This window comes from Nelumbo lutea, chromosome 3 (assembly GCF_056320005.1).
Source record: "Nelumbo lutea isolate HS-2025 chromosome 3, American lotus-T2T, whole genome shotgun sequence".
NCBI classification, from domain to species: domain Eukaryota; kingdom Viridiplantae; phylum Streptophyta; class Magnoliopsida; order Proteales; family Nelumbonaceae; genus Nelumbo; species Nelumbo lutea.
Genome location: NC_142686.1, coordinates 9,256,517 through 9,269,167, shown reverse-complemented (window position 1 = coordinate 9,269,167; position 12,651 = coordinate 9,256,517). Strand labels below are relative to the sequence as shown.

The 12,651-nt window shown below is 31.8% G+C and overlaps 1 protein-coding gene across 1 annotated transcript; it reads right to left on the bottom strand.

Moving 5' to 3' along the window:
• Nucleotides 1-5,614: 5,614 nt before the first annotated feature.
• On the bottom strand, nt 5,615-6,358 carry LOC148862795 (ubiquitin-ribosomal protein eS31 fusion protein-like). Its single transcript, XM_088978585.1, has one exon. The coding sequence runs from the start codon at nt 6,282-6,284 to the stop codon at nt 5,814-5,816; it is 471 nt and encodes a 156-aa protein (XP_088834711.1). The 5' UTR covers nt 6,285-6,358; the 3' UTR covers nt 5,615-5,813.
• Between the last annotated feature and the right edge of the window lie 6,293 nt (nt 6,359-12,651).

Below are 12,651 nucleotides of genomic sequence, written 5' to 3'. Positions count from 1 at the left end.
TTAACAATTGGTTAACAGCTAGTTAACAAGTACTGGATTGTCATATTTTGAAAGTTTGGGTATTGAATTATCGCATTTTAAAATTTGGGGCCCAAAGTACATGATACTAATCGGGAATTTTTTCAAAATTAAACAAACGTGGCAATTTTCTATTCATGACGTAGAAAATTTTCTGCACCCTGATGCAGACGATGTGAGTTATCTAGTAATACAAGTTGTATTTACACGCTAAGTAATGAAGTCATTTTTTTCTAAAAAAAAATATTAGATTCAACTAAGAAAGAAACACAGCAAATCTGTCTTTTAGGCTGCATTTGGAAACGATGCAAATAGGTCTGAGTGCAAATATGTAGAGTGTAAAACGGTTTATATAAATTGTAAAATTGGGTTAGTTTTGCACTGACAAATTTACCTTCTTACCAAACAGACTATTAGATGTAATGAATGCAAACATGAATTCCAATAAAGCATATGTTTTTTTTTAATCAGAAACTCATTTAAATGCAAAATTACTTCTTTTTTATTGATGTAGTTTTACATCTTAGTATCAATGTAAATATGCATTGATCTATCATTTATCAATGCATAAATATAATATTGTCAAATACAAAGAAAAGTGAACCAGAGTACAACTTTACCCTGAACCATGATTTACACTCCATTTGGATTATTTCGAAATGCAGCCTTACCATTGGTTTGTACCCGGTTTAATAGTGCGCTGCCGACCTACTGAAACATCCCTCAACTATGCGTCCATCACAACAGAAAGTCCAAAGTTGAAGCAGCAGTTGAAACTGCAATACACCTCTAATATTGCAACTAATCATCAAAATGTAACAATTTACATAGCATCATATACATAGGTTCTATCCATTGGATTCGCATTGTCTGCGAGGTAAATCATCCACTAAGACTACAGTGGAAGAAACTGGATTTGGTCCTACAAAGAGTGTCTCACAGTCTCACACCAACCTTACAGTGTTTTCAGCCCTACATTAAAAACACATTTCGTACTTGATGTTGTTATTCATGGGAATAAGATAGGTCTGAGGTGCAGTCTAAGAGGAGCAAATCCGATTTCACAGTGGAATGTAGAAATTCCCATCACATGACTCTCATCAGTATTTAGCTATCCTAGGTCTAAAGGAATTTTAGAGATAACACAAAAGACTAGTAAAGGGGATGGGGATGGGATAACCCTGTTGTGTAGGCCATTTTCTCAAGGAATGAAAAAAAACTTGTCCTGCTATTTTTTGAAAAAAAAAATGTCTTTTATGTCTCAAATCTTAATTTTTTAATATAAAAATTAAATTAAAATAATATATCATCACTGTACGACCTTGATTGAACCTTTAAGCAGTTAATCACACCCTTTTCCCAGGTCAATGCCCATTCCAATGATCTTAAACATTTTTTTTTGATAAATTCCAATTATCTAAAATTTGATGATCACACCCTTTTCACATTCTCAAGTACTTTCTCCTCTCTCTCTCTCTCTCTCTCTCTCTCTCATTTGAAGCAAAACCTAAGAGAGCTTCATCTTCGGGCTGGTTGATCTTACCAACATTGAGTTTATATGGTCTAAGAAAATCTTACCAAGACGATTTCTATTCCACAATTATATTTGCACCACCAATTCATGTATTATAAAGTGTACATGTATGAGAATCATTTACTTGGTTGAGCTCATGAAGGTCTACAAAAACTCTATATTCTACAACTATAATAGTTTTATTGTGGTGAAAAATCATTTGAGATGTTTTGATGAACATCTGAGTAGGTGATAAAAAGAGGAAGCATTTTTCCAATATTAGTTCAAATATTGATGTTAATAAAAACATAACTGTAGTTTCTAGCTGCAAAGCTTATAAACCATATTTGTTGTTTTTCTTCTCACAAATTGGTGGCATCTCACATACCCTCTGTTTATTTTTTTGTCAGTTTTTGAGATATGGTAGTTATTTTTTTTTTCTTTTTTACTAATGGAGGGTTTGCTTTTGCAGTAAGCCAATGGAGAAGCCATTGCCATCTGTCGTAGTAGATTCAATAATTTGAGGTAGTAGATGGTGAGTAAAAAATAAATCCTTGTGTAGTCAGTAGTTTGCGGGTGATTCAGTGGATTAAGGTAGTAGATGGTGAGTAAAATATTTGTATCGTTGTGTGGTGGGTAGTTTGCGTGTGCATTGACATGCATGAATGTGATAGAAGTGAGAGTGAGAGACTGTCACTTTGCTTTTTTAGCATGTAGTGGACATGTAATTTTTTTATTGAGAACTTATTTTTTATAATTTGCGCTATTTTGTACTTTAGATGTTGTTACCTGTATTCATAATGTCATATAGTTTTGGTAGATAGTGTTGCTTTTATTATGAATCAGACAATATTTGTTGTTACATGATGAATTACACAAATTGAGTTTTGAAGACAAGTGACTTAAAGCTTGAATGAGGGATGGAAGAAAATGAGAATAGATTGAGAAAAAGACACCACAAATAGATTAACACATCATAATCCATCGTGATGAGATAAAGATGATAACATTGGAGAGACAATGTGCTTGTATCCAACAACTTTGGTTGATTGAGCTTTTTTATTCAGTGAGAAATGGAATTCCGAACTAAATCCAGCATCTGATCAATGTTTATTATATGATAAAGCACTGAAAGCTCATCTTAAAGCCCAAAGAGCTTTGGTTGAGACTAATGCCAGATGTACTCTTCTTTATCGGAGAAGAGAGATGTTTTCAGCTCAACTTCAATCTTTTACGATGGAGGGTTCCAATTCTTTGTGGAGTTCTAGGTGGAATAAATGTACAGAAATTGGATTAAATTCCTCAAATATTGTTCCTGAAGCTAACCTGGACCAATCACCCACTTTATGCCATCAAGTGCAGGCTGAACTGGAAGCATTGAATCAGTTGGCCGGTGATTCAACTATTCAATGTAGAGATGGTACTGTTTTTAATGCACCTTACCAGCCCATGAGTGGTTTGCTGCATGGGATATTAATTAATTCATTAGATTGAATGAAACAATATTTTGTTTTTACAAATCTTAGTATGTTTGATAGGTTATATCTAATTTCATGTCTTTTAGGAAAAATAAAAGATAAAAAGAACATAAATACTAAAATTATAAACTTCGCAGGCCCCCTTGCTAGTAAAAAATAGTTATAATATGGATATAGCATCAATTCAACACCTCCCTCCTACGTCCCCCCAAGTATTGTAACTTCTGTTTTTTATTTTTTTGCATTTTTTTCATTTCATCACATTTTATATTTCCGAAACTTAAAATTAGAGAAATAGTAGGAATAGGAGATTCGAGTATTGTCAAGAGAAATGGATTTTGAAGTCCATTATCGATGCCCTACTCTATTTTGTTTCCTAACTTTTTTAAAAGACCAACAAACGCCGATGATTCATTCAGGTCTCATTTTGAAACTGCAGAAATAATTGATGGAGGCTGATTCCTTGAAACCAAACATTTTACTGCGTTTTCTTATTTCGAGTTGCTTTACAGGTGAGGGGACTTGGAAGGCTAAATACCGAACCAGAGAAGAATGATTCTCCATTAACATTTGCCTGAGAAAATAACAGAAGTAGAAATTTTGATGAGAAAAATCTTTAAGCCTCTTTTCTCTATAGGCGTTGGATCCGAAAAACATGAAGAGAAGCTTAAAACCGACGCCTGTTTAGTTATACTCTCTATTCTTAGTTTTCATTCATCAATGACGAACTCGTTCATATGGATCAGCTCTTTGTCATCTCCTTGTTTTGTTAGATGAACTAGATTAACGGTACACTCCCATTCTAGGCAGATGGAATTTCCAAATGGGGAAAATAGCCATTTCCAATTCCAACAAAGGCCTGAAATTTCACAAACCTTCATCCAATGTCGGCTGCCAACCACCATCTACGGCTAGGTAAGACCAGTTCAGGTTCTTCCGCTTGTTTCTCTCCTTTTACTCTCTTCCATACCCTTTTTTGTCTCTTCCACCCCCCATCTATCATTACCGCCACTGGTAATACCATCACAACAATATTAGAGGTGGCAGCTTCATCATCTCCTCTTCTACCCTCAACAACCACAATCTCCTACGAGATTAGACCGATCACCGGCCACCGAACAACCCTCCTCTTCTCTCTCCCAACTTCTCTTCTTACACCCCACTTCTTTCTCTTCCTCCTCTCCTCTATCATCGTCACCATTGCTAATGCCACCAGCGAGATACTTTCTTCTTTTCTACCCTCTTCTACCCCCCCTCTTCCCCTTTTCTTCTTACCCTCCTTTTTTTTCGTTTTTCTTGTTGAAATAGTGAGACAGGAAATGTTTTGTAAGATAACACTAATGGACAGTGTGCTACTAAAAGAGAATCGATTAGTGTTTGGATGATCGTGACTTGGCCTCTGATGATGGCCTTCTTTTGCTGAAACCTCCCCTCAAATTCCTGATGGTCTCTGAAACCTCTCTTTAGTTTGATAATTGCAATTATCTCCTATAAACTCTATCCTCTAACAATAGGCCATGTTACCTGAGTGACTTACCATTCGATAAACTTTCTGACACGGGGTGATTGACATTGCAAATCCCATGTTGTACCTGAGTTGTAGCCTTTCATGGAAACTAGGCGGCCAAATATTTTGGCCTTTTTAGAGTTCAGTCTACCTCGGAATTCATAAATTAATTTTCCAAATGTATTTGTCCCCATCCCCAGCAGCATCCCCAGCCACGATTAAGCCAATCATTTCCTTGGCACCAAAATGTGTGTTATTTTGATAAACCAATTTTTTTTTGGTGAAATTGATCCTATGCGATTATGGACCATAGAAGAATTGGTGAAGTTCAAATACAAGTACAGGTAAAAAATAACAAAGTTTTTTCAGTAAATAGTAGCAGCACCTTCATCATCTCAGCTAACTAATGTTGTATATAGTAAATAGAAGTGGTTCCTGATCTGTACACACTAACAACACTATACTACAGCAAATAGAAGTGAAACAACAACCCCCAACAATCATATTACTACAGCAAGACAAACTTGAAAAATGGAATGGAAAAATGGTGCCATAGATATTGAAGAAAATCAGGCGATGAAGAAAAAGTCAGCAAGTTGCACCATGGTGATGAGGTAAGACATCATGTATTAATAGCATAAAAGAAGTAATTTCACCAAAAAGATCATGATAAATGTTTGGTTTCATTTTTTCAAAGCAATTAAAGTAGATTATGAAAATCAAAATCTAAATTTAAAATTCATCATACTAAATGAATTACTAAACAATGAGCAGCAGTTACAGTACCATATTTCAAATGTAGCTCCAATCATCTTTGTAATACAACAATCGCAATGCGATAGCTTACACAAAGCAAAAATCCATTTTGATGATGAAGAGTCAATTCATTCTTTGGTTCATGTAAGAACAATTGCCTCTTACAATCACGGCAATGGCTTCAGACCGCATTCAATTGAACGAAGATCAGTTCGTGGTCTTGGGATTTCGACACACTCAAATCTTCTCTCATAGTCATATTCAACAAAAATAAATTTTCAATACCCGTGATGATATATTACTCGATCAGCAAAATATTTATAAAAATAAACAATTCAACAGTTTATCAGAAACAAAATGATTTGTCCTTATAAATGACTAAAGTCTTGTAATTAAACCATCAAATCTGGCATCAAATACATAATAACAGCAATACTAAACAAATCCCAGAATGCACTCTTATCTAATAACCAAAATTCCAATTACAAAATCCACGAGTTCTTAAAAAACTAATGGATGCATAAACCTACTGCGAACAAGTCTAATCACCTCCGGCCTTCTGATAAACGTAAGTTAACCCACACTTTCCACAGTAGTGTCTATCGAAATGGTTAGCCATAAAAGTCCCAGCCCCGCACTCCTGATTCGGGCACTCCTTCCTCAGCTTCTGAACCTTGCCCGAGTCATCAACCTTGTAGAACTGCAACAGAGAGAGCTTGACCTTCTTCTTCTTGTGCTTGATCTTTTTGGGTTTGGTGTAAGTCTTCTTCTTTCGCTTCTTCGCTCCTCCTCTGAGTCGGAGAACCAAGTGGAGAGTAGATTCCTTCTGGATATTGTAATCAGCTAGGGTGCGGCCGTCCTCGAGCTGCTTTCCCGCGAAGATAAGGCGTTGCTGATCGGGAGGTATGCCCTCTTTGTCTTGGATCTTCGCCTTCACATTGTCGATGGTGTCTGAGGATTCAACCTCAAGGGTTATGGTCTTCCCGGTTAGGGTTTTTACGAAGATCTGCATGGCTGCAGATCGGCGGAGACCAACAAAGGAGAAACAATCCCCAATCCGAAAGAAGGTATGGAAGATAGAAGTTGCTGGGAATTAAGAGGGCTTTTATACTACCTTCCTCTAGGGTTAGGGCTCTCGGCGACTCGGCCCGGGTCGGGCGTTACCCGCCGATGATAATTCATGTATTTCCGAGTCTACAACCAATATGTAGGTACAGGACTCCAGCGCCGTTGATGACTGGGGGATCCATCACAAAAGTGACGCTCCAAATTCCATACGACTCGGTGACCTCACAGTGATACTGCTGCAAACGAATCGTATCCAAAATCTGATTCATTTTATATTGGGACCAGCGGGGAGCCGTGCGATGTCAATAATTTTATTTATTATTAAATTATTAATTAATATTAAACTAATAATCATATTTTGTTATTAATTAATTAAAAGTATTCAAAGTTATTGTTAATATTTAAAATTTTAATAATTATATTTTTTATTTAATGTTGATTTATAGAAAATAATTATTATTAATTTAATATAAACAAATATTTTTTAATAATTTTAGTTTAATTAATAATTTGTAGTAATTTTGATAATTGTTGTTATTTTTAAACAAAAATTTGATTAACTTTAAATAAATAAAAATAATACAAAAGATAACATTTTATTAATTTCACTAATAATTAACAATTATATAGGAATGGCAACGGAGTGAGTTCAAGGCGGGTGCCCCATCCCTGTCCATGCCCCATAGTCAAAACACCCTACTCCATCCTTGCCCCGTCCCTAGTCAGGTAGGTTCAGGGCAAGGCAACCACTCCCCAATGTTGGACGAGTTTAGGGGCAAGGCACCCCACCTCGTCTCTAGTATTGGATGGGTTCAAATAGAGGTGTAAATCGGGTTGTGTTGGACTGGCATAACACAACCCACATGTGGCCCGCACAAAGTGTGGGTCGTGCCATATTGGCCCATAGGGCATCCTAGGCCATGCCTCCCTTCCTAAGATAATTCGGGGAGTCGGTTCGGCACGGCCCATGGCCCAAGCCCGTATGGGTCCGTGCCATGCCATGGGTTGGGTTGGGTTGGTCCATGGGCCAGGCCTAGCCGCGGACTAGGCCAAGCTATGAGAGGTCAATTTAAAAAATATATATATTTGAAAACATATGTTTAAATTTTTATTTCATAAGATTTTTTATGCATACAATTGTTCATATATACAAATAGACATATTCATGGGCTGGGTAGCCTGACGGCCCGACCCGACTTGACCTGTTATTTTTTAGGCTTGGACAAATTTTCAGGCTTATGGGCTCGAGAACGAGCTTTCTCAAATAAGCCCGACCCAATACTATTACATACATAAAAAAATACTTATGTTATATATATATATATATATATATATAGATAGATAGATAGATAGATAGATACTTCTTAAATTATTAATAAATATCAATTTACTATTAGGAAATATAAATTAGTTTATTAATTTATTGAATTATTGTTAAATTAATATAATATTAGTTTATAAAAGTATACTGAAAAATAAGACATTTTGTGTATAGATCGAGCTTCGGGCTTTATATAAAGGCTGGGCTTGGGCTCAAGATCTAGGCTCGATGGTCAGGCCGAGCTTAAGCTCGATTTTACACATTTTCTGTTGATAAAGAGGCTCGTGTTAATTATAAAACAATGATTTTTTACAAATTAAATTTTTTATTTAATTCTAGCCTAGTATAAAAAATATATAACATTTCTATATATAATAATATAAAATTTGTTATTTAAATATTATATAATAATATTTACTGATGAGGGCAGATTTGGCAGAGCCCTTGCCGAGAAAATACCCTCGGGTCCTCTGATTCAGTTCTCGCAAGTCTCACAGCTCCCGCCGCCTACAAAGAGGAGGAAAAGATAGAGTTCTCACAGGTCTCTCAACTCCCGCCACCTACAAAGAGGAGGAAAAGATGGAGTTCTCGCAAGTCCCTCAGCTCCCACTGCCTACAAAGGAAAGAACACCTCATGCTGAGGGCAGTTGGGTTGTGCTGCACCAGGGAGCTCCACCATCCTCTAAGTCACAGGCCGCCTAGTAGGGAGTTTGCCACAAGGTAGCTCTCCACCAGGCAATTCGCCACCAGGCAGTTCTCCACCAAGCAGTTCGCCACTACGCAGTTCGTCACCAAGTAGCTCATCACTAAGGCACGTCACCACCGGGTCAAATAACGAGGTACTTAGCCAAAAAAAATTTACATCACAAAACATTGGTACATGGCCGAAAACGGTCACATCATTTACCATATGCACATAACTTCCAACTTCAACTTATTAGGGGTTATTTAGCTTGGGCCCTATTCGCTAAAACCATCACTAGACTCCAAAAGTTAGATACCCAATAAGATTTCAAATATGATTATCCCTAATAATGTGCCAACATGGTGCATATCTCAGATTGACCTAATTCAAAAGAAATTAGTTGCTTGAGCCTACAAATTTATAAATCTAATAGTTGCTTAGGTTATAAACGATTTGTTACTTTTTATTAATTATTAAAATATTGTAATTATTAAATTATTGTATTTATTTAAAATACAATAATTTCTAGAAGTTATCATATTTTTAGAAATATTGATAATTTATTGGCTAAAACTAATTAAATGTAATTTTCTAGTAATACAATATAACTTTTTGGTAATTAAATGTAATTTTCTAGTATTTGTGGCTTAAATTATAGTTACTGTTAATTATAGTTTAAAAATAATAAGTTAATTATATTACTATTAATAATTTAAATGCATTATTTTTTTCATTATTATTCAGTATTTTTTTGCAATAAAATACAACTAATTTTTTTTATTATTTTTAGTATTTTAATTAAGCTTTAGGTTTTTCAGAAATTTTGGATTTTTTTGTATTTTTTCAGCATTTATTTTTTCATATTAGTCACTACAAAATTAATTTGCATCTGCTTTCAGTAAAAATAAATCAAATAACTAAATAAATATCATAGTTAATAAAAAGTACAGCTAATTTTCAATATCTTCAATAATTTATGGCTTGGATATTTTTTAATAACTTTTGGTAATTATTAATAAAAAAGTACTATTAGTTGTATTTTTTAACCATTTTTAGTAAATACCCTTATTAACATAAAATATTGTTAATTTTCAATATTTTTTAATTATTCTTTGTATTTTAATTATGTTTAGGTTTTTCAGAATTTTTTAGATTTTTAATTAATTGTTGGTATTTTTTCATTATTATTCAGTAATATTTGCATATGAGTAATTTTGAAATAAAATACTATTACTAAAACATGTTCTATATTTTAAATTTTCATTAATTTTTATCATTTTTAATGAGTTCATTATGCACAATAAAGGTATCAACTCAACAGTTATCTAATAATATTATTAAAACTTTAAAACTATCAATTAATATTTTTATATTTAAATTTCTTATTTTTATTAGTGTTTATTAAGTTTGATTTTTAAGTGGAATTGAAACACATTTTTAATACTATTAAATTTTCACATGCTTTTGCACGTGGAAATTTTAGATGATGAAAATAGTAATATACATTCAAATTATTTTAAATTTTGTATATATTTCTATGTGTATAAAATAATTCTATATTAGAGATGTCCCAAATGTTTTTTTCAAATATTTTGTATTTTTTGTCTTCTATTTCTCTAATTTTTATTATTTAACTATGGCAGCATGGCTTAACCCATTTAACTCAGATGGTTGACCTTACCCACTCCCAAGACAAAAGGACAATTTCATTTTTTGGTTCAACTTTGAAAAAAAATGTGACTTACATTGTTAAAAGTATTGGATATAGATCTAATAACATAATTTATTGGTGAAAAAATATATTAAATATATAATTTAATGAGAGAGAATGGATATTAGTACCTCAAATATATGACTTAATAAGAGGGATTTGAACGATGTGAAAAATAATAGTTCAAATTACATTTTTATCCTCACAATTAAAAAGGGACTAGATTCAAATTACATTTTTTTTATATTTCCATGTGTATAAAAATAATCCTTATTTATGACACTTGTTTTTGTTTAATATGATGAATATACAATATTAGAGATGTGCCCAAATGTTTTTTTTTTTTGTAAAATTTATGCATTTTTTTAGTTTTTATCATGTTTTTTATTTTTATTATTTAATTATGATATCAAATATTGACACATTTGACCTAAAAGTTGAACTATTGACCTGGACCAAATAGGAAATCAATTTCACTTTTTGTTGGTTTTAAAATTTGTATTTCATTTGCATTACCAATGAAAACAATTTTTGTTTATGACACTTTTTTCTTTAATATGATTAATATAAAATATTAGAGAAATTACCCATTTTTTATTTAACTATGACATCATGGATTCACCCAATGGCCCAGATGGTTGAATTGGTTTACCCACCACTTGGGTGGAAGAATGATTTTGTTTTATTTTATTTTTATTTGAAAAAAAGGTAAATTACTGAAACCTCCCATGAAGTTTCTAATCGTTGCTGAAATCTCCCCTAAAGTTTTGTAATTACAGTCGCCTCCCTTGAATTTTTTAATACAGTTGCAAGTAGACACCCCTCTTAGAATTCTCTAATAATAGGCACACAAATATCCAAAATACCCATGTAGTTATTATTGATGCTAGTTTTTGCATAACAATACAAACTTTAAACAACAAAAAGTTTAAAATTGCAACTTTACCTTCGAGGGATTCATATGAAAGGAAAATTTATAAAATAAATCAATTTTGGAAAAGATTGGAAGGGTTTGGGCTAGTGATTGATATGAAGGAAAAACTTGAAAAATAAAAATTATAGTCAAAGTAATTACATGGTTATTTTGGACATTTTCATGCATCTTGTTAGAGAATTATAAGAGGAAGGTTATACTTGCAACTACGTTAAAGCTCAAGACATGATTGCAATTACCAAACTTCAATTGAAGTTTTAAGCAATGGTTAGAAACTTTAGGGGACATTTTAGCATCTTACCATTTAAAAACATGGTTTATTATTTTTAAAATTTATTTTTGTATTTGATAAAGATCCAAGTATTAGAATTATTAGATAAAAAAACACCTTAAATACAAGATTTAATGTGAGAGAACGTGAGTTAATACCTTAAGTAAAGTATATAACAAGAGGGAATTAAATAAGGTGAAATTTATAAATGATATTACATTATTAGCTCTTAGAATTAAAGAGGGACTAAATTCAAAAATAAGGGTATTTGTAAAGTTCCACATTTTCATTGGAACTATTAATAGTATAAATAAATATACTATATGTACATCTGTATATATGAATGTATGTGAAAATTTTAAATTACAATAAAATTTATTATTTATTAAATTATGTATTCTATTTCCATCATAAATAAAAATTAGCAATTATTTTTATTTGATATGATGAATATATAACATTAGAAATGTTCCCAAAAGTTTTAGACAAAATTTTATACTATTTCATTTTTTGTGTTTTATCTTTTTTAATTATTTATTATTCAATTATGACATCATGAGCTAATTTGAAAAAGTTGGATAATTGACCTACTATCTAGGTAGGAAAATAGTTTTGCTTTTAGATCAATTTTAAATTATATATTTCATCTACATTATATAAATAATTTTTACTTATTACACTTAATCTTTGTTTAATATAATTAATATATTAGAGATGTGTACACTTTTTTTTTATAATTTTATATTCTTTTGATTATTTGCACTTTTTTTATTTTTTAAAGATTTATTATTCAACTATGACATCATGAGTTAATCCATTTGACCCAACCCACGATCCAAAAAGGAAAATGGTTTGGTTTTTTACTTTTGTGATTCTTTTTATTTTTCTATTTTTAAAATTTTATTATTTGACTATGATAACATTTCATTTCTAGGTTGATTTAGATTTGACATTCCATTTTCATCATTAACAAAAACATTTATTATATTTTATAATTATTTTGTTTAGTATAATGAATATACAATATTAGAGATATGCCCAATTACTTTCATTTTTTTATATTTTATACTTTATTTATTTTAACACCGACCAAATGGCTGAATTGCTTATCCACTATCGAGAGGGAATAAAATGGTTTTGTTTTCAAATTACTTTTCAAAATCTTTATTTTTATACTATTAGAATTAATGTTGCATATTTAATTAGTAGAATTTAATGATGAAACAAATATATCACAAATATAGGATATAATGAGAGAATATAACTTAGATATACGATTTAATGATAGAGAATAAAATAGGAAAATAGTTTTATTTCCAATTGGTTTTAATATTTATATTCCATTTCCATAATTAATAAAAATATTTCTTATTTGTTATAATTATTATT

Excerpts from the sequence above, each read along its gene's own strand:
- LOC148862795 (XM_088978585.1), bottom strand. The coding sequence starts at position 6,284 with ATGCAGATCTTCGTAAAAACCCTAACCGGGAAGACCATAACCCTTGAG.